This window comes from Dipodomys ordii, unplaced genomic scaffold, assembly GCF_000151885.1.
Source record: "Dipodomys ordii isolate 6190 unplaced genomic scaffold, Dord_2.0 Scaffold113, whole genome shotgun sequence".
NCBI classification, from domain to species: domain Eukaryota; kingdom Metazoa; phylum Chordata; class Mammalia; order Rodentia; family Heteromyidae; genus Dipodomys; species Dipodomys ordii.
The window spans coordinates 3,197,200-3,220,114 of record NW_012267329.1 but is presented as its reverse complement, the minus strand read 5'-3'; the positions used below and the strand labels follow the sequence as shown (position 1 = coordinate 3,220,114).

The window sequence follows — 22,915 nt, the reverse complement described above, 5'->3', positions numbered from 1 at the left end:
TAAGCAGAAAAAGCTGGAAGTGGTGCTGTGGCTCAAGTGGTAGAGTGCTAGCCTTGAGCTGAAGAACTGAGGGACGTGCCCAGGCCCAGAGTTCAGGCCTCACAACACACCGACAAAAAAAAAAAAGATAGTTTTATCTCAAACTCCAAGGATTAAGAACCTGAACACCTTATATGATTAGGACTGGTATAATAATCGAATGGAATTTCAGCCAAATTAATATTGTTCACTCACTCATTTTTTTTAAAAAAGTTTTTATTTTGATATCAAACCTTAGACTTGAGCTCAGAGCCTAGATACTGTTCCTGAACTTTTGTGCTCAAGGCTGGCACTGTATCACTTGAGCCACAGTTTCACTTCTGGCTTTTTTGGTGGTAAAATGAGATAAAAGTCTCGCAGACTTTCCTGCTTGGGCTGATTTTGAATTGCATTCCTTAGATCTATGAGTAGCTATGAGTAGAGGTGTGAACCAAAAGTTCTACCTCATTCATTTATGAGACCAGTCTTGCTATATAGCTGAGACTGTCCTTGAACCAGATCTAGATCCTCCTGCCTCAGTCTCAATTGCCCAAGTGCTGGGATTACAGGAGTGCATCACCATGCCTAAGTTCCATTTATTGTTTTGAGTTGAATCAAAGATATTTCATCTTGCCAGTAAATATTTCAGTAAATAGCTCAAAAGATGAAGAATTTAAGAAAATTCTGTTATTAAAATCAATGTCTTGCTATCTGTATGTCATTCTCTCTCTGTCTCCCTTAAATTAAGGGCTTTGTGCTTACTAGACAAGTACTCCACCACTTGAGGGCACTGCATCCAGCCCCCCTTTTTATATATCACTTTGGGTAGAGTTATCTTTGAAATGTCTGAGATTATATACAAACACTTATCTCTATATGCTTATGTGATTTGGGGTATAATGCCCTGACTTTCATAGGTTCTTGAAGGGTCCACAAAGGACTAGAGCCATTGGCATCATGTATTCAGGACCATATATCAGATAATGAAGAAGATAAGACTATAAAGGAAGAAATAAATCTCAGTTCTTATAAATGAAAGCATAAGCAAATGATTTAATCTTTTCTAGGGTTACATGATGAAAAAAGGCCATCGACGGAAAAACTGGACAGAACGTTGGTTTGTACTAAAACCCAACATAATTTCTTACTATGTAAGTGAGGATCTGAAGGATAAGAAAGGAGATGTTTTGCTGGATGAAAACTGCTGCGTAGAGGTTGGTCTGTTACTCTGTCTTTGCATCCTTACTCGGTGCTGCCCCCTGCTGTTGAGGGACTTTCTCGTCTCTCCCCATTCTAGAGCTTGCCTTCAAATAAATCCTAAATTTACATTTCCAAAATAAGGCAGGCATGCCCTTGCTTCTGAACCAAAAATTAAAAATAACTGACAAGTTCAATTTCCTATATTATACTGGTCAACAAAGTATCTTAATTCACTGTATATTTGTGGGGTCATTTATGGAACAAAGTAGAGCAATAAAAAATAAAATTAAAAAAATGTCAGTAAGATAGTACAAATCATAGACATACCAAAAGATCTGGAGATTGTGTCTGTGTGTGTGCGTGTGCTTGTGCGTGTGCGTGTGCACGTGCATGCCTGCTTGCATGCACATGTGCGCTGGTTCTGGAGCTTGAACTCAGAGAATAGGCATTATCCCTGAGTTTTTAATTTTGCTCTCTTCCACTTGAGCCTCAGCTCCACTTCTAGCTTTTACAGTGTTTAGTTGGAGATGAGTCTCATAAAATATTCTTCCTGGACTGGCTTTGAACCATGATTCTCAGATCTCAGTCTCCTTAGTAGCTAGGATTATAGGTATGAGCCACTGGGCCCAACTTATTTTGTTTTGAGTCACTATGTTGCAGGCTGGTCTTGAGCTTGCAGTTTCCTCCCTCATCCACCTGTATACTAGGATTATAGGCATGTTGATCCACCATGCCTGGCATAAATTCTGGGGAATTTTGAGTATATTAAATAAAAAAGATTTGGCCTCATATTTGAATGTTTTCAGTAACTTAGTATTTTATAAAGAAGTGAAGCCCTTAAGAACATAATTTTAATTTTTTTTTTGGGGTCCGGTCGTGGGGCCTGAACTCTGGGCCTGGGCGCTGTCCCTCAGCTCTTCAGCTCAAGGCTAGTGCTCTACCACTTGAGCCACAGCGCCACTTCTGGCTTTTTTCATTTTGCTTATGTGGTGCTGAGGAATCGAACCCAGGGCCTCAGGCATGCAGGGCAAGCGCTCTACTACTGAGCCATCTTCCCAGCCCCAAGAACATAAAATTTTGAGCTTTTGCAAAAGATTTTTTTGGGGGGGTCTGGTCATGGGGCCTGAACTCTGGGCCTAGGCGCTGTCCCTCAGCTCTTCAGCTCAAGGCTAGCGCTCTACCACTGAGCCACCTTTCCAGCCCCTGCAAAAGATTTTTTTGTTTGTTTCTTGTTGTGCTAGAGATAGAATTCAGGGCCTTGTGCATGCTAGGCTGCTGAGTTCTGTTCTCAGGCTCAGTTTTTCATTTGTGTGTTAGCTACCTCTATGTCTGTATTTGTTAAAGAACTCAGAGGCTTGTGCATGCTAGACTGCTGAGCTCTATTCTCAGGCTGAATTTTTGATTTGTGTGTTAACTACCTCTATATTTGTTAAATAATATTTGAAAGACCTGAGCTCTCACTCATAAACTATAGTGCATCTTGAAGAAGAAGTGGCATAGGTATATTAATTCTTTGGAGTTTGTAATGCCTTTGAAGGAGTCTGCTCACATTAAACAAAGACTCACAATTTACCTCTAGCCATGCCATTTGATTCATAAGGATATAGGACAGGAACCATAGGGTTGGCAAAAACATATCCCAGGCACAAGGAGAAGCCAAAGCAGGCAGAGGTAGAAATCGCCCTGGGTCAGAAGCTTTGTGTGTCACCACCTCTTGTGATAAGGAATTTGTCTTTGGAGATTCCTGCAGTGGAAAAGCACAGGTTGGAGTTGCTGCACTCAGCAAAGTCCAAACCAAAGCATCCTGCATCCTGTCAGGTGTTGGTTGTTTTCCCAGAACAGATGTGGTATACCGATTAGGGGTTGTTGTGACCATAAGTTATATCACCTAGGCAAGAGTATTAGTAATAAACCAGTAATTTATATTATAGTATATTATAGCAATATATTATAGTATATTAGTATAGTATAGTATATATAGTATATATATAGTAATACATATAGTATATAATATATAGTATATATATTATAGCATATTACAGTAATAAACAAGTAATTTTATATCATAAACTAATTGCTGCCGAATCTCAGTCAGATGGGTGTAAATAAGAAATATTGAAGTTCAGTGCCAGGCCTGCTGACACATATCTGTAATCAAGTATGTGGAGAGGCTGAGGCAGAAGGATTAGAATTTCAGGGTCATCCTGGTCTACATAATGAGATCCTGTCTTAAAAACACAAAAAGAAAAAGAAAAAAAAATTAAAGAACTAACTGTGCTTTTCTGATTTAGCCTCTGCCTGACAAAGATGGGAAGAAATGCCTTTTTCTAATAAAATGTCTTGATAAGACCTTCGAAATTAGTGCTTCAGATAAGAAGAAGAAACAAGAGTGGATTCAAGGTAAGTCTGCTTTTATTATTTGTTGTGACAAAATGTGAGAGCTTTGACTTTGTATTTTTAAGCCTCATGAAAGATGCTAAAGCATTTTTATCTTGTTTGTTGTTTCTAAATGTGACAGTGTATCTGAAAAAAAAAAGATTACATGATGTTATGGCCTAGATAGAGCCCCTGAAATCCTAGATATTTAAGAGGTAGAGATTAGGAAGATCACAATTTGGGGCTAGCCTGGGCAAAAGTTTTTGAGACTCTAAACTCAATCAGCAAAAAGCTAGATGCAGAGGTGTGCTTTTGTCATCTAGCTTTGTGCTTCTGTCGTCTAGCTTTGTGGGAGGCATAAATAGGAGGATTGAAGTCCAGGCCTGCTCTAGGCAAAAAATGAGGCCCTATCTCAAAAATATAGCAAAGCTGGTGGTTTATATCCGTAATCCTAGCTACTCAGGAAGCTGAGGTCAGAGGATGGCAGGATTTTTTTCTTCTTTTTCTTTTTGTTGTAAATCCTGGGCCTTGAAACAAGGTCTAGGAACTGTCCCTGAGACTTTTTTGCTCAAAGCTAATGTTCTACCACTTGAACCACAGTGACATCCTCAGCTTTTTTGTGATTAATTAGAGATAAGAGTCTCACAAGCTTTTCTGCCCAGGCTGTTTTTAAATCCCAATCCTCAGATCTTAGCTTCTTGTGTAGTTAGGATTACAGCCATGAGCCACTGGAGTCCAGTAGTATTGCAGTTTTGAAGCTAGCATGGGTAAAAGAGTCCACAAGGCTTCATTTCCAATTAGCCAGCAAAAATGCCAGACTGAAGGTCTGGCTCAAGTGGTAGTACACCAGCTATGAGTAAGCAAGCCAGTAAGAATTACAAAGCTCTGAGTTCAAGATGTATTATTGGTACAAAATAATATGAGATAATGCTAAAGGGTATGCTTATAGATTTTACATGTGTGGGGCTGAAAACATGGCTCAGTGGTAGAGTGACAGCCTAGCAACTATGAGGTCCTGAATTCAAACCTCAGTACAGCATGCCCCAATAGACTCTTGACTTACTTTATGTATGTATTAATGCATATTTTCACTAATCGGCAGCTATTATGACCTGTTACACTTTCAGAAAGGAAGTGTACAGGGAAGTCATTTTATAAGGTATAGATTAAGGGCAGATACATTACAGCAGGCTGTATGTAAGATAGTAGCAACTTTGGCTTTGCCCTTACTGTGTCTTATTTTTACTTAGCTTTTTGGGAAGAAGGGTATTGAAAGTGTTGTCAGAAGTTCTTAAAACTTGTGCATCCACTGTACCCGAATCAGGTGTCTCTGTTAGCACAGATGTACTCAATGGCAAAATCAGAATCCACACTGGGTTTCTGACTATCGTCCCACTGTGCATCTGTGTAACAGACATCTAAAGAATAAAATGTGTTTCCTATTCTTCCACATTTTGCAGCCATCCATTCTACTATCCATCTGCTGAAGCTGGGCAGCCCTCCACCACACAAAGAGGCCCGCCAGCGCCGGAAAGAACTTCGTAAGAAGCTGCTGGCTGAGCAGGAGGAGTTGGAACGGCAGATGAAGGAACTCCAGGCTGCCAACGAAAACAAGCAGCAGGAGCTAGAGACTGTGAGAAAGGTGGGTTTGGGCATGTGGGTGCAGGTGCACCCGCCATTTCACTGTAGAGCTGTCAGCTGCCTTGGGAGCTTTGGTTCTGCCTGCTAGTGCAGAACCTGCTAGTGAGGCTAGTGCAACTTCAGGGGGAGGTTTGGTGACCTGTATTCTCAAGAATACTAGCTAGGCCACTCTTAGGTACTCTGCTTTCCCAGTCTTTTTTATTTTTATTGTGAAAATTCTGTGCAGAGGGGTTACAATTACATGGGCAAGATAATGAGTACATTTCTTATCAAGCATTGTAGCCTCCTCCTTTGTTTCCTCTTCCCATTCCTTCCCATCCTCCCCCCGCGCCCCTTACTTTCCCAGTCTTGAAAGTAAGTCAGTCTCAGGACAGCAAAAACATCTTATTGACTATGAGAACATATTTATAAAAATAGTGAGCACATTTGCATTTTGTCAGGAGAAAGATGAGAAATTTCATCTTCCTGAGAATGTCAATGCTGTTTTGGGGCATCTGGGACAAACATTGTTGTTTTATATCCTTCTTAGAGTTCTTTGTTTCTATTCTATTTAGAATTCATCGAATTCTTAGATGTGTGGAATAATGTCCATCATATTGGATATGATACACTTTCAGATACTTGTTTTTCAAATATCCCTCTCCCCATTTCCTCTCTTTTCCTTCTGCTTCAATTATGTAGATGTTGGGGGCACATAAAGATGTCCCACATTTCTGAGGCTCTGTTTATTTTTTATTTTTTTCTTTCTTTTGATTGCATAATTTCTGTTCATCTCTTCAATGGAATCTTGCAGCTTAAATATATTATGGAGTCCTTTGAGTGAAATTTTCATTTCAGTTACTGAACTTCAGAATCTCCATATGATTTCTTTTATAATTTATCTCTTTCTTAACATTCTCTATATGATGAAATAACACTCTTCAATACTTTTAGCATGGCTTCCTTTTAGTTCTTTGAACTTATTTGATATGACTGCTTTGAAGTTTTCTGGTAAATGTACCATTTGTGCTGCTTCAAAGGCAGTTTCTTTTGCCTGTTTTTTTCTGAAGAGTGAGAGAGAGAGAGTGTTATATGTCATGATTTTTTTTTAAATTGAAAACTGGGTGGTTAAGGTAACATAACAACTCTAGGTACTAATTCTGACACCGTCCCCCAGGGCTGTTGTTGGCTCATTTATTTGTGTAGTGACATGGCTGGACTCTTTCCAAGATTTGGAAAGCCTCAGACTGTGCTCCTCAGAAGCACAGCTTTGGGTTTAGTTACCCTGGATGACCCTCATTTAGCAGAGCTGGTTAGATGTCTTTCTCTTCTCTTTTTGATTAAGCTGTCTACCTTTGTTGGTGCTCTTGACTGATTGCTTTTTCTTAGTATTCTGAAGCCTAAATTGTCCATGTTTAATCTAGGCCAGTCTGAGCCGTGTTTCTACCACACGAGGGCTCTGCTTTACTGTCTCTTCTCCTGGTTCTGTCACACTGGTGGCTGGTCTGGAGTTTGGTTTGTTACTCTTAAGAGCTATCAGCTGCCTCTTAGTTACTTGCCACCAAAACCTCCCTTGTTTTGTCTTTTTCTTTAACAGAAGTTCCCATTCTGAAAAACAGTGTATGAGTACAAGGTAGCTTGTGCTTTTTTACATTTTCAAATAAAATCACTTCTTTGAGTGGTAAACAGCAGAGCCTGAGTAAAATGTCTGCTGTGTTCTGAAGCTATGTGCTTTTTGTTGTTGTTGTTGTTGGTTGCGTGGCTTGAACTCAGGGCCTGGGCTCTGGTCCTTGAGCCTCTTTGTGCTCAAGGCTAGCACTTTACCATTTGAGCCACAGAGCCACTTCTGGTTTTTGAGTGATTAATTGGAGATAAGAGTCTCACAGTGACTTTTTTGCCTGGGCAAAACCACAATCCTCAGATCTCAGCCTCCTGAGTAGCTAGGGTTGATTATAGGTGTGAGCCACCAGGGCCTAGTCTACTAAGTACTTCTTTTGGAGGAATTTTCCTTTGTTTTGGGCCTGTCACTAGGTAGAAGAGGCAGTCTTCAGTCCTTACTGCTTTCTTCTCTGTGGTACAGTTTCTGCCCCACAAGTGAGTCTGAATGAGGGTGATCAGGCCTTGTCTTCTCAGCTGGCCCGCCCCGAGAGTGGGAGCAGGTGGAGGAGAGCCCCGGGCCTCTCACCCTCTTGCCTGGAAGAGTTTCTGCAGAAGTTGCTGAGGAGGGTGAGAAATACCGGAGCCCCCCCTGGGGAGTTAGTGTAGCCCTGGCCTGTGGCTTTCATTTTCTGGGACTGGAACTTCCTTCTCACTATATAGGGAAACACAAGGGAGTATGTTACACCTTACATGCTGTAGACTGTCAGTGTTCTAAGATTTAGTAGATTTTCTTTGTTGTTGTTGTGTTTTGAGGGGTGCTGGAGATTGAATCTAAGACCTTTATATGCTAGGCACACTCTATCATTGAGCTACAACCCCAGCTCCTAGCAGGTTTTTGTAGATAAATGCTTTCTTTTGCTCTATGTCCTTATAATAATTTCCAGAGACTTTAAATGTTTTTTCTTTTTTAATTGCTACCAGTTATACTTGTTCCACTGAGGAGAGTATCTGAAGGGCTTCTTTTGCCACCCCTTTGGCTGGAGCTCTGGTATAAGTTTTAAGGAATAATTTGTAGGATAATAGAAACTATACAGACAGAGCTCAAGAAATGGATGTCAAACCACATAAATATGGTGAAAGTGAATATAAGTCAGTGTTTGTCCTAAAACTTTCTTTTCTTTTCTTTTTTTTTTTGCCAATCCTGGGGCTTGAAACCAGAGCATGGGCATTGCCCCTGAGCTTCTTTTGTTCAAGGCTAGCACTCTACCAGTTGAGCCATAGGATCACTTCTGGCTTTTTCTGTTTGTGTGGTACTGAGGAATCGAACCCAGGGTTTCATGCATACTGGGAAAGCACTCTACCACTAAACTACATTCCCAGCCTATCCTAAAACTTTCTTTGCAAAAAGTTGTTGGGGCTTACCAAAAGACTTCTATTTACCTAATTTGTTTTTATGTTGACTGGGAAAATTGTTGGGATGGAATCCTAATGGGTCTAACAGTTTTTCCTTTATTTTTATTGAATGTTGACAATGTTTGGCTCTTATGTGCCTAAGTAAGACTCTGTGTTCGTCTAATGTACTTCAATCCTTTTTTCTGGGGATGGGTTTTTGATTGGTAGAAACTGGAGGAAGCAGCATCTCGAGCTGCAGAGGAGGAAAAAAAACGTCTGCAGACTCAAGTGGAACTACAGACCAGGTTCAGCACGGAGCTAGAGCGTGAAAAACTGGTAAGGACCACCTGGCTGGGAAAAGCTGCCATGTGAGCCTCTCAGAGCCAACCTCATTGGGTAGGGGCACATTAAAGGGAGGGAGGAGGCCTAGGAGGCTGGAGTGAGGTCTTTCAAAAATATTTTTGGTGGTATTGAGTTTGAACTCAGGGCCTTAGCAGTATACTGCTAAACAAGTAAACAAATGCTGTGTACCACTTGAGCCACATACCTCTGGTCATTTTTGCTTTAGTTATTTTACGATGGGATCTCAAATTTTTGTTTAGTGCTGGCCTCAGACCAAGTTCTCAATCTCTGCCTCCCAAGTAACTGTTATTATAGGTGTGATCTACCCAACCCAGTCTTAGCTGCCTTATCACTGGCTTTGCTGCTGACTTACAGGGTGCTAGGAGAGTTATGTGCTCCTTCATTTTCCCTGTCTTAAGCACCTTCTGTGAAAGAGAGGTTTTTAAGACCTCTAAGCCAAAGTTTGTGAAATGGTGGGATAAATGCTTGGTTAGTATGGCTGTATGTCCAGAGTTGCCTGGTATAGCCCCTGTCATCCTGGGATAGTTATTAGTAATATCCCTTTCTTAAAAGATTGTAGTTTGGAAAACAAATAGCTGTGAGAAAGTATGCACAGGTTCCATGACACTTCTCATCTGTAGTGAACAAAGTGGGGGGTCTGAAATCATTAGAAATTTGGATTCTGGTTAGCTTTCCTGGCAGCTCTGCTTTATCCCAGAGGCTCCAAGTCCAGCTGCTGTATATAGCTAGCTGGTTAATTAGATTACAGGTTTTCTCCCACAGTACAATGCTATGTGGAGAGTGCTGAGCACACTTCCTAAATGTGCTCCTGACATTTATTTTAGCTGCATGGTTGCTTAGTGTTCAGAGAGCTGTTTGTGTTCTGGGAGGAAGGCAGGGGTGCTGTGTGGGCAGTGCTGCACTCACAGCCTTCCTCCCTTCTGCTGGTTTTGTTTTTTTTTCTCACTGAGAACAAATTTTGTCTTTGTAAGTGTTAGGGTTATCCTGTTATCTCTCCTGACTCTTTTTTTTTTAAATGTCGGTCATGGGGCTTGAACTTGGCTTGGGCGCTGACCTTGTGCTCTTCAGTTCAAGGCAAGCGTTCTACCTCTCTCCTGACTCTTAATGAGGGCAAAGGGAGATATTGCTAGTGAGAAAATGTTGTAAACTGCAGAGATTTGCATTAATGTATATGATATTATATTTAGAATACCTTCATCTTTTCATTTTTAAATCAAGGATCAAAACTTCGTGTGTGTGTGTTTGAAATCAAGGGGAGTCATACTCCTGCTTAGATTTAATGCTCAAGGCTGACAGTACTACTTTGAGCTACATTTCCACTTCTGGTTTTAGGCTGGTTGATTGGAGATAAGGCTCTCTAGGAGTTGTCTGCCTGGACTGGCTTCCAGTTGAGATGCTGAGATCTCAGCCTCCTGAATAGTTAGGATTACAAGTTTGAGCCACTGGCATCTGGCTAGGATTAAACAGCAAAGAAGAACCATATTCTTGATTTGTATGTGCACATGTGTATGTGTGTGCACGCGCACGCGCACGCGCACGTGGGTACACACACACACACATACACACACACTGCACCCTTGTACTCTTGTTAAAACACTGACTAAACTGTGGAGTTTCCCCAAGGCTGTGGCTCCCTGCGTGGGGAGAAGGGAGCCTGGAGGAGCTTGAAGAGTCTTCGATAAGCCAGGTACTTCTTCCCCAGAATCCTATCACATGGGCTTCTCTGTCTGGGCAAAGGTTCATTCATTAATTTCAGAGTAGATTTGGTAGAGGGTGTGGCTATAAGACAGGAAATTATATGGGAAAATATTTTTTTTCTTGACATCAAAATGTTGCGTAGAAAGGATGGAAAGTATACCAAAGAAGATCCCAGAATTGGGTTGTAGTTTATTTAATTGGATTCTTTCATAGCTGGTATTGGGCATCAGTGATCATTTTCTGATCTTTAGTTCAAAGGTTGGGAACACAGGGTCCTATCACCCTGATGAGCTATGGCTATGGGCATCGCTCAAGATACAGGTAGAGTGGGAACCTTGCCCCGAGGGAGAAGTGAACTTGCATCTAAACATGACCATGGTCCTTTTATACATTCAGATCAGACAGCAGATGGAAGAACAGGTTGCCCAGAAGTCCTCGGAATTGGAACAGTATTTGCAGCGAGTACGGGAGCTAGAAGACATGTATCTAAAACTTCAGGAGGCTCTTGAGAATGAGAGGCAGGCCCGGCAAGATGAAGAGATGGTGCGGAAGCTTCAGGCCAGGTAAGTTTGTAGAATTTGCCTTTGTGCACTTTGCCCAGGGCTCCTAGGGTCATGGGAAGACAAAGAGTGGCAGAGGTCTCAGCCACTCACTCTGGGAGAATCTCAGCCCTGGTGGGGACTGAGCTCACAGGTTGGCTGAATTGAGAGACCCTGCAGACTTGGTCAGCTGAGCTATTTATTCTCATCCTGGGGCACATGGGAAACCATTGCTTGTGTAGCTAAAAATGACCTTGTAGCTATTTTAGAGGAGTTTGATGGTTATGTTTGATGGAATACCTTTATTCATATTTTAGAATGGACCTAGATCAGCTCTGGTAAGAGTGTGGCTTCTTCAACATATTCCAGACCAGAGAAGGCTAACTCTGGCCAGAACGACAGCCATTTGGGGGAATAAGGAAGAAATAAACAGTTTCTATTTGGCCATTCAGGATTGGCACCATTCACTCAATAATTATTCCTTAAATCTTAGTTTTAAGAGTGTTTTGATTTTTTTTTTTTTTTTTGCCTGTCCTGGGGCTTGAACTCAGGGCCTAGGTACTGTCTCTGAGTTTCTTTGTCTCAAGGCTAGCACTCTACCATTTGAGCCACAGTGCCACTTATAGCTTTTTCTGTGTATGTGGTACTGAGGAATTGAACCCAGGGCTTTATGGATGCTAAGCAAGCACTCTACCACTAAGGTACATTCCCACTTCCAGTTTTAAGAGGTTTTTTTTTTTTGCCAGTCATGGTGCCTGAACTCTGGGCCTGGGCGCTGTCCCTCAGCTCTTCAGCGCAAGGCTGGTGCTCTACCACTTGAGACACAGCACTACTTCCAGCTTTTTCTGCTTATGTGGTGCTGAGGAACCCAGGGCCTCATGCATGCAAGGCAAGCACTCTACCACTGAGCCACCTTCCCAGCCCAGTTTTAAGAGTTTTTGAAATTAGATGTTCTTTTTCCCCAGAGCTTCTAAAATCAGGTCTACAATTGATGGTAATCATGTTTTCAGACAAGAATTCTCACTTCTGCTTCTTCATAGCAGCAGGAGGATAAAATAAAATTAGGACTCCAGGAAGAAGATTCGAGCTACTCTCTGTCAGTTTCCAACCTCCTACTGCCCATTTGCATTCTTCTTCTTTTTTTGGGTGCAGGTGTCCTTGAGCTCTTTGGCTGAAGGGTAGTGCTCTACCACTTGAACCACTTTTGGCTTTTTATTTTTGGTGGTAAATTGGAGATAAGAGTCTCATGGACTTTCCTGCCCAGGCTGGCTTTGAACTATAATCTTCAGATCTCAACCTCCTGAGTAGCTAGGATTACAGATGTGAGCCACCGACACCTGGCTCCATTTGTAGTCTTTATGATATCTTGTTTTAATTCTAGATAGCTACTCCTAGGCTTCTTGTGGCTACTATTCCATAGGTAGAGCAGCTGAAGATGTTTGTTTAATTTAGGAAATAATAGAGGAAAAAGGAGTCTCATATAGTTGGACACTTTGTTACATGACTTTAAAAATAAATTGATTTTGTTGTTGTTGTTGTTTTTTGTTGGTCGTGAACTCTGAACTCTGGGCATGGGCTCTGTCCCTCAGCTCTTCAGCTCAAGGTAAATGCTCTACCACTTGAGCCACAGCACTACTTCCGGCTTTTTCTGCTTATGTGGTGCTGAGGAATCGATCCTAGGGCCTCATGCATGCAAGGCAAGCGCTCTACCACTGAGCACCTTCACAGCCCTTGATTTGACTTTGAAATTTTAAATTATATTGAGGGAAAAAAACCCTTCTAAATTGGGAAGCTAATGCTTATCATTTTTCTTGACATTCATTAAGTCCCTTGGGCATGTATTCTCTATACTATAGTGTCACCCAGATATTTGGAACTACTTCCAGTGTCCCCAGCAGTGACATTAGCAAAAGATCCACTCCAAAGAGTGGCTTTCTAAGTGATACTAGATACATTTTGAGCCACTTGATAATTTGTTTTGTGTTGGGAGTTTATAGATAGTTCCTGTGTACAGAATTCACAAGTGAGAGAAATAGTCTATCTTATACTTGTTTTTGCTTTTGGTGCTCCTGGGGTTTGAATTCAGGGCCTTGCACTTGTTAGCAAGCACTCTACCATTTGAGCCATTCCCTGCCCTATTACGAAAGCTTTGAGAGACATTGATTATGATACAGCTGGGACTAGAGTGAATGAAGGAAGTTGTCATGGAGTTGGGTCCATGGAGGAAACATAATCTTAGACCCTGAGTGCATGTTAGGGCTTTGTAAATTTAAAAAAAAAATTTTTTTTTTTTTGAGACAGGGTCTTGCTATATAGCCAGGCTACCCCTGAACTCATGGTCCTCTTGCCTCAACATCCCAAGTGTTGGGAGTCAAGGGCTTTGTGCGCATGCATGCATGCATGTGCTTGCGCACGTGTGTGTGTGTGTGTGTGTGTGTGTGTGTGTGTGTGTGTGTGTGTACTTTGAGCTTGAACTCAGGGCTTTGAGCTCTTGATTTGCTTTTTTTGCTCACAGTTGGTACTATATACTACTTAGTCCACACCTCCAGTTCTGGCTTTTTTTGTGTGTGTATGAAATTGGAGATAAGAGTCTTGTGGTTTTGTCTGCTGAGGCTGGCTTTGAACCCCTATTCTCAGATTTAAGTTTTCTAAGAAGCTAGGAGTATAGATGTGTCCAGCAAAGGCTTTGTAGGTAATTCTCTTGTGTCCTTTCCTAAGGCAGTAGTGCGTTGTACTTGGAATAGAAGATGTGGTATCTTAGTTCCCTTCTCAGTGTTGCAAGTTTCTGTAGAAGAGCTTTTGTAGAAAATTATGTGCATGGGGCTGGGAAGGTGGCTCAGTGGTAGAGCGCTTGCCTTGCATGCCTGAGGCCCTGGGTTCAATTCCTCAGCACCACATAAGCAAAAAGAAAAAAGCTGGAAGTGGTGCTGTAGCTCAAGAGGTAGAGCGCTAGCCTTGAGCTGAAGAGCTGAGGGACAGTGCCCAGGCCCAGAGTTCAGGCCCCATGACTAGACCCAAAAAAGAAAAAAAAAGAAAATTATGTGCATACAAGAACTTTGGCTTGGGCCTGGGAAGGTGGCTCAGTGAGTGCTTGCCTTGCATGCATGAGGCCCTGGGTTCGATTCCTCAGTACCACATAAGCAGACAAAAAAAAGCCGGAAATGGCACTGTGGCTCAAGTGGTAGAGTGTTAGCCTTAAGCTGAAGAGCTGAGGGACAGTGCCCAGACCCAGAGTTCAGGCCCCATGACCGGACCCCCACCCAAAAAAAAGAACTTTGGCTTGAGCTACCTGGATCTTACATTTTTAAATTAAAATTTAAGTTCATTGTTTCAAAATTTACAATCTTTAAGATTATCTAGCCTCTTCTGAATGGGAAAGTTTTAGCATTTGGAAAATTCAAGTTGTGGAAATTTCTGGAAGCTGAACTACAGTGTATCTCATTATAATTTTTTCCCACTGAAGTTTAGGATCTGAAAGGCCTAGGAGCCTTCTTTAGGCATGCCTGCATTACTAGCAGCTGGTATAGTGCCTAGCACACAATGCTCAAGGAATATTTTTTGCATGAATGAATAGATTCAAGTTCTCCCTGTTGACACCCATAGCACTACAGTGTCTCTTTTATTTGCTCTAATATGTTTCGTGTCTTTAAAGGCAGTTAGAGACTGGGCTTCACAATGATGAGTGGGTACTTTGCTTTCTAGTCGTAATATATTCTGGCTGTGTAACTTTGGAAAAGTAGTTCCCTATTTTAGCCTTTAGTTCCTTACCTACAAAATAAAGGAAATTGCCAGCTTTGTAGGGTAGTGAGGACGGACTGAGACAATGTAGGCGTGGTCATTCTCACAGAGGGCTGCTTTCAGTTCCTTTATCTTGTTTGCAGATGGGCAGAGTAGAGCTTGTAGAGAATGTCAGAAAGATGCTGACAGGCTGGAAGGATAGTTTCAGACTAAGATTATTTAAAATATCAGAACAAGTACAGGAGTCAGGAGACTTGGCTGAATAGCAATTCATATAAAAGGAATCAGGGTTTCACTTCCCTGTGATGTGGTTGCCAAAACCACCTATTCTCCTAGGCAGCCTTAATGGACGTGACATGTCCAAATGAAGTCATAGTCCCACAGCAGTAATGTGAGTTGCTGTTCACTTAGCACTTGCTGTGTGGTTGGCCTTGGAGTTCCTTATGCGCATTAGAATGTTGAAGAGATCAGCAAGCCTCTGATGGTAGATATGGTTTCTAGCCCTTGTTTGGTTTTTGGGGTTTTTTTCTTTAGGTGGGATCTCATTTTGTTCCCCAGGCTGGCCTCATGCCACCTCCGTGTCTTGAGTGATACAGATGCACCTGTACTCAGCTCATCGCTTCTATAAATGAGGAAGCCCATACACAGAAGGGGAGAGAGGTGCTAAAGTTTTTAGTCAGAGGTTTGTTTGCAAACCACAGAAACTGATTTGGTTTAGATGAAACAATAGAATAAACTATTGGAAGCTCTTAGGTGGTTTACCAATTCCTTGGGAAGGCAGGTGGCTAGTCTTTGAAACACTGGCAAGAACTAAGGGAGGGTGAGAAGTCAAACTGCAGTCAGCCCAGGCTATGGAAGAGCTCAGGGGAGATTACACACGTTGAGTACTGATGCCACACGCAAGGTAATTCATTGCCTGATTGTGTTACTTGCTGCGGAGTCAGAGTTCCAAGAGGGACATCTGCTTGGCCATGCTCAGCTCTTGCTGCCAAGGATGGGAGCAGGTGTGTGTGGTCTCTGTGGTGTTGGTAGTGGGACATGAGCATTGCCTCTCATCAGAACTCCTGCTGTGCAGATTTTCTAGTTGCCTGAAAGGAGCAGCCTAATTCCCTCACAAATGTCCATCCATACCTCCTCTCTACTTCACTACTAGAATGAAAAACTAGAAACCCTCCCATCTCTTTCATGTTACACTTTAGAGGAACATGCAGAAGGCATAATAATAAATGTACATTGAGTGGAGTTTGCATTTGGACCACCTGCTTGGTGCTATGCTCAGCTGTGGATATCGCACTCCAGCGGACGTCCAGGAACAATCTTGGAAGGGTATTGAGTGGAAAAGGGCAGCACGGTCTGTTTCTCTATTTCCTTGCTGTTGTAGGAGAGCAGATGCTGCATGTAGTAGTGCTTATCTGCCATGGGACTTATTACTATACCTGTGTCCTGACCAGGATTGCCATCTGACCCATCGGATCCCATCTGCACTTGGAGTGCAGGTTAGATCTGTGTGTTGGTTTATTTATTTAAATGCTTACGCAGCTGGGTAATCTCTAATCAGTGACCTGTTATGAAAATCACTTTTGGGAGTCACACACACTTGGGTTGAAATCATTATGACCTATTCTGTTGCTTTCCATTGCTTCATCTGCAAGGCAGGGATAATCCCTTGCAGGATTGTGGGCGATTAGGAATAATGAGGGTAAAGTGTCTGGCAGGTAGTCACTGTTCAGTAAACTGTACCTATTGTTCTCCTTGCCATTCTTCAGCTTTATTACTTTCATTATCAGCTTTTTCTTGATAACAGGTCTTTATCAGATGAAGAAATGCTTTAATGGAGCAACCAGGCCAATTTGGAAACTTGGCCCCAATCCCTGGCAGGTGGTGGCTTCACACAGGCCACTTACCTTTGTGCCTCGCTTTCTTCATCTTCAACCATAGTTGTTCACTAGTTCCTGTGAGGAATAGTGGAAAGTGCACACTCTCAGCTCACTTCCTGCCTCACATGCAGCAATGCAATAAATGTTCCTTTTCTCTGGGAAAGGTAAGACTGAGAAAGCTTGGAGCAGGCTCTGTGGGCTGCGTGCCAGCATTGGCACCTCTACGCATTTCTCTGGCTTTACTTTCCTCTGTGTAGAATGAGAGGTGCATTAGATGCCATAAGAATCCTCTTCTCACTGGAAGAGAGGAGGGAAGGGATGACATTGTTGAAAAAGAAATGTACTCTTTACATGACTTATGTAACTGTAGCCCCTCTGTACATCACCTTTATAACAACAATTTTAAAAAAAAAAGAAAAGAAAATCCTGCTGGGCACCTGTGACTCCTGCCTATAATCCTAGCTACTCAGGAGGCTGAGATCTTAGGATTGTGGTTCAGAGCCAGTCCAGGCAGGAAAACCTGTGAGACTTTTATTAACCACCAGAAAACTGGTGCTATGGCTCATGTGGTAGAGCACTTGCTTTGAGCTGAAGAGTTCAAGGACAGCACCCAGGCCCAGAGTTCAAGTCCTACAACTGACACACACACAAAAAAAGAAAATCCTTTTCTCTACAATGCCTCTCTCAGGTCAGGTGTAGTCCCTGGGCAGGATGCAACCTGAGTCTCCTCTGCATTGCAGGTTGCTGGAGGAAGAGTCCTCCAAAAGGGCAGAACTGGAGAAGTGGCACTTGGAGCAGCAGCAGGCCATACAGATGACGGAGGCTGAGAAGCAGGAGCTGGAGCACCAACGCGTGGAGAAGGAGCTGGCCCTGCAGGAGGCCATGGTGCAGCTGGCACAGCTTGAGCAAGAGCGGAAACAAGCGCTGGAGCAGTATGAGGTAGCTGGAGCAGTATGAGGTAGCTGGAGCAGTATGAGGTAGCTGGAGCAGTATGAGGTAGCTGGAGCAGTATGAGGTAGCTGGGCTCATCCCTGCACATCCCTGTGTGTTACTCCTGAGGAATTCTTTAGGAGGGCTGGAGATAGAGCTCATTGGCAGAGTGTTTGCCAAGTGTCTGTGGGCCTTGGTTTCCATCTCCTACACTGCAAAAGCAAAACAGAGGCTGGGTGCCAGTGGCTAATGCCCATAATCCTAGCTATTCAGGAGACAGATCCAAAGATTGCAGTTCAAGCCAACCTAGGCAGGAAAGTCCTTGAGACTCTTACTGCCAGTTAACTACCAGAAAACCAGAAGTGGTGCTGTGGCTCAAAGTGGTAGAGTGGTAGCCTTAAGCAAAAGACCTCAAGGACAGTGTCCAAGCTCTGAGTTCAAGCCCTGTGACCAAAAAAGAGAAAAAAGGAACAAAACTAAAAATCCCAAACTTTCTGCCACCTTGAAGCTGTAGGGAGAAGCTCATAGAGTAGGGAAGAAGCTCTGTAGAGGAAGCTTTTTCCGGGTATGAGGAATGTTTGTCAGAACCCCAACAGGACAGGACCACACAGAAATGTGAGCAGGGGTAATTTAGTTTATAAAGCCATTAGCTATCAGCTGTAATAGAACTGTCTGAAAAGCCAACTCAACGAGCATTGGGAGGGCTGACGCAGGCAGCAGCCCAGGCCCGAGGCCACGCGCCAGGGATGGGCCATGCCTGCTGGAGGTCCCTTGCTGCCTCTTCACAGTGCTGATCCAGAGGGGGCTGTGTGCAGAGAAGTCCCTGGGAAGCTGCCCCTGGGAGTACCACTGAAACCCACCAGGGGTGTCTGGGAGCCAGCTAGAGAGGGCTCCTAATGTCTCTTCAGCACCTACTTCTGACAAAGCTAGCAGCTCTGGGGAATGAAGGTAGCCATATAGGCAGGCCAGTGAAGGTTGATGGATGTGGAGATGAGAGGCAATGAGAAGAGAGAAAGGGAAAAGGAAAGGGATGAGAGGGAGAGGGAGAGGAGAAAACCATCCAATAAATGCATTTTAGCCATGGCTAGTCATGATATAAGCATTTGATTCAAATTCATATTTACCTATCAGTGCTAACAAGTGTGAGGCCTTAGTTCAAGCCCAGTAACCAAAACAGACAAACAGATAAATAAAAGCAAAAGCCAAAATAGCTGGGTATGATGGCACACACCTGTAATCCCAGCATGCAAAAAGCTGAGGCAGGATTGTAAATGCAAGGCCAGCCTGGAGACACCTGTGGATATGTATGAAGACTATCAAAAGAAAAAAAAAAGAGGGAGGGGAAGTGGAAGCATGGTACACAGGGTCTTACACATTTGTGAGTATGGTGAAGAATAGGCTTTGGGGTCAGATGCCTAGGTTTCAATCCTGGCTCTATTGCTTCTTCCCATGTGACCTTGGGCAGATTACTTAACCTCTGAATCTTTGTTTCCATTGCTGTAGGATAGGGTAATCATAGTTCCTGCTTCTTATAGTTGCTTTGAGCATTTAATGAAATAATCCACAAGCATAGTCCTTGTTATTTGGTCCTTAACTAAACTGCCATTTGCATTCCAGGGAGTTAAAAAGAAGCTAGAGATGGCAACTAACCTGACCAAGAGCTGGAAGGACAAAGTGGCCCATCACGAGGGGCTCATACGATTGATAGAACCAGGTAAGAGACTTTTTTAAAAGTAAGAATGTATGTATCTTAGAATTTATTTTCTATTGTATTTGTGTATTTGAGTTGCTCTTTAAAAAAATAAAATAAATCATTTTTTAGCTCAAATATATGCAGCTCGCACTTTGTAAGATGTATTTCTCTTGCATAGCTTGTACGCTGTTGGTAAGAGGCGCTAATGGCCCTTTGTGTATGCCTTATAGTCCTTTTAGCGCATCTGGCTTTATGGGTATTTCTCAGAGAAGAAATGAGGTAGAAAGGTTAGAGTTTGTCTGTGGAGAAATGGGGTGCTCCCTGAAGGATGCACGCTTCCTGCATTTTAAACATGCTTGTCTCTTAGGTTCCAAGAACCCTCACCTGATCACAAACTGGGGGCCAGCAGCCTTCACCCAGGCAGAGCTGGAGGAGAGAGAGAAGAACTGGAAAGAAAAGAAGACCACAGAGTGACTGTGCCCCACAGAGGGCTGGTCATAGAGACACCCAGTGTGGCTAAGAGCTGTAAGCTGCAGGTGAAAGATGCTGGCTTTGCTGCTTCTAACTTCCCCCTACCTCTTACGGACTCAGTGTCCTAAGGAGACCTCTTTTACCTTCCTGCCAATAAGGGCCTACCTGAAAAGAGAAAAATAGTGTCACCAAGCTCTTGATTCACACTGTCTTTGAACCTTTCAGCTTCTGAAAGGTCCAGTTAGCTCAGACTCTCTTGTATTCACTCCTGAGGGAGGCAGAGCACAGACCTGAGGTCAGCCCCACCATCTGCAGGTGTGGAAGATGGGGTCTGGGGGCTCATTCCCTGGATGTAGGCTGGGGTCGGTGCTTCCCTTTGCCAGTATGTTTCCTCCACGGAGTCTGCCTGACAGTCAGTGTCAGGTGTCATGGAAGGCCTTCACCTACGGGGCTCTACTGGAGAAGCATGGCATCACTGCCATTTCCCGGGTCTCCTTCTAGAGGTGAGTGCTCAGTGAGATGTCCAGTCTGTACTGAGCTTTTCCTTTCCTAACTGCCCTCCCTTTGGCCTAAGTCATTCCCACTTCCTTTGCCCTCATCTCAGATGAAAATGTCTCCTTGCCCATATATGCTGTCCCTTTATTCTCTTGGCTATTCTCTTTCTCTCTTTCTCTCCTTCTCTCTCTCAGGTTGAAGTGCTACCACCTTCATGCCATACTGTGAGAGGATTGTGCTCAATGGTAGAGAGAAGCTAACTGGAAGAGTGAATAATTTATAAAGCAGACTGTATGCACATGGGCAGGGCAGCTGACTGTACATGTGCTAGTTAGATTTAAAATGCCGTTCTAGTGGCTCAGCTGTGATGTTAGGTTTTGCTAGGTGAGCAGCTTTTTAACTTTTCCCTTCCTCTCTAGGTGACAGAGGAAATACCCAATAAAAATAAGGGTAACAAAAGAAAATTGGAATCATAGTTCTTACGCATCTAATTTGAAAGGAGCAAAGAGGAAGATTTTCATATATAATCTGTTTGGGGATTGAGAATAGTATTTATGAAATCAACTTTCCAATGTTAATTCTAATTTATAAGCAGCAGTAGCTCCATGGACAGCAGTGATAATTAAAATTATGGAGAAGGATGAGGTTGACTCAGTTATAATGGTCAATACTGGATTCAGTTGGCTGGTTAAAGTCTTTGTGTCTGTACAAGCATTTAGATATAGTGCCAGCCTCAAAACAGGAGCCATTCCTAAGAGATGGACACATCTAGAGAGAATGGTTTGAGAGATTCAGTGTGTGTTTATTTACACAACAGGGAACTGGAACTTAATTCCATGACTCTTCATTGTTTATGACTGGAAATAATTGCCAATGAAACTGCCTTCAGGAAACTGTCTTAAAATTTTGAGCTGTTTTATGGAAGGGCAACTTTATTTAATCTTTGTTGCCTTTGTAACATTTAAGCTTTTGTCTAAAGTTTGTAACATGTGCCTTCCAAATTCAGCATATAATATGGGTGTTGGTTTCTGCCCAGCCACCTACCAGTATTATCATTTATGCAGTGGCTGGCAGGTGTATTAGGCCAACAAAGAATAATGGAACCTTTGTATGGTTTGATTGGGTCTCATACCAGGGGACTTCAGTGCTCTTCATAAATCATAAAGAAAGGAAGCCAGTGACCTGTGAGAAATCTGGGGAGTCCAGCGACCTGTGTCTGGGGCGGGGGCGGGGGAGGGAGATTTCTGCTTTGAGATGTTGGGAAATAGGCAGTGATTCACTGCAGAATGTCCCTTCTCCAACCTGGCTTTTCCATAACTACAGCTAGAAATGACCTGGGGAGTCTCTGCTCTAGCCCAGGGCTACCATGGACTTCTGACAGGCCTAGGCCATCAGCCTGGAGGCTCCTCCTTTCTGGTCACATGTGGCTGTGCACAGGTATGCATGGCATGCATAGCACACATGGCTGATCTCACCCTGGCTTCGCACACTGCACTGTCAGGAGGCCGAACTCCCAAACAGTGGGTGCAGAGGTGGGCCCAGCAGGGACTGTACAAGTCCTGTGTAGAATGGTATCGCGAGACTTAACTCCCTAATATCGAAAGTAGTTTGAACTGTCAATATGCCTGCAGTCCATTTTTACTTTTGTAATTACTGTACAGAAAATTTCTGGAGTGTTTGAATGTTTGTTATAATCAGGCCTTTCCATAATAATGAAAGATAGGATTGTTTCCATGAATTGTACACAAAAAGTTTTTTAAAATGTGCTTTTGTAATTTGCTGTATTAAGAGGGAACAAAATATTTATAATTTTCAATCGTATCTAAAAATTGTACCATGTAATGTGTTCAACTTTATTATTTTTTCTAATTTTTCTAAGATATATTGCAATGTTTTTGTATTTTTTTAAAAATAAAATGGACCCAGTAAGAAAACTAAAATTACCAGAACATCGCACATTTAAGGTTGTCTGGTTTAATAAAACAGCGGGGTAAAGTTTTGTGTGTGTGTGCGTGTGCTTTCATATAATGATACAGACCTTGGCCAGGGCCACTTCCTGAAAACACTGGGTTTGGAGTTAAGATCCCCAAGACCTTAGCTGCGGCTCCTGTGTGGCGCTTGAGTCACAAGTGTGGGGAACCGTGGCTGATGCGTCAGCTCACCAACGGGAACTTACTAACGCAGTTTCTCCCTCATTGTTGCTGTTACCTCCTAATTCTCTAACCTCTCTTGAATTTTATTTTCATGCCTATCCGTTTTTCTTTCACCAGAGTAAGCAGTGTGGCTTTGTGTTTTGGTTTATGAGGTTGCCAAGATTAAACTCTCTGTAGTAGACAAGCAGGCTCGCGGCATTTAGCTTGAGTGTGTGTTAAAGTTGATCTTTCCCTTTCAGAGAGAGTAGGGAGAGAGGTTGGTGTTGGTGTTTGTAAAAACTGTTCTTTATTGCCTTGGGACACTTTGTCCCCAGGAGGCTTTTGGCTGGGCCTGGAGCCACTTGTGTTTTTCACACCTGGAAGGGGTATTGCTGGCTTCTAGGGGCCATGGGTCCTGCAGATGTCCTGGAATCTCTCAACAATAACTGTCAATAAAGGTGAGATTAAGACAACCTGCTGGGTCTTCTTGGTGTCAATGGAGCACACCTGGCAGAGAAAGAGTTTGTTAATAACCTGTGCCTCCCTGCAGACACATAGGCTCCCCTCCAGAACACAACAGACTCTGAGAGTCAAGGTTTCCCCGTAAGGAGTCCTCTGGGGTCTCAATGTGTCCCCAAAGGGTATGTGCTGGAAAATAGCCCAAGTTCAAGAGTGTTGGGAGGTGGGGCCCAATAAGGGTAGGTGGGCCCCAAAGATCCTACACTGTGGAGTATGGGTTGATGTTATCGTGAGACTGGGTCTGCTATTGCGAGA

General features: G+C 43.0%; 1 protein-coding gene across 1 annotated transcript in view; it reads left to right on the top strand.

Moving 5' to 3' along the window:
• Positions 1-22,008, top strand: part of Swap70 (SWAP switching B-cell complex 70kDa subunit) — a 74,746-nt gene extending 52,738 nt beyond the window's left edge. The window contains exons 5-12 of the mRNA XM_013028676.1: positions 1,086-1,232; positions 3,510-3,618; positions 5,055-5,236; positions 8,434-8,541; positions 10,663-10,829; positions 17,161-17,359; positions 18,968-19,064; positions 19,411-22,008. Of these exons, the coding sequence (XP_012884130.1) occupies positions 1,086-1,232; positions 3,510-3,618; positions 5,055-5,236; positions 8,434-8,541; positions 10,663-10,829; positions 17,161-17,359; positions 18,968-19,064; positions 19,411-19,517 (1,116 nt within the window). The 3' untranslated portion in view covers positions 19,518-22,008. The remainder of the gene's footprint in view (positions 1-1,085; positions 1,233-3,509; positions 3,619-5,054; positions 5,237-8,433; positions 8,542-10,662; positions 10,830-17,160; positions 17,360-18,967; positions 19,065-19,410) is intronic.
• Positions 22,009-22,915: the final 907 nt, after the last annotated feature.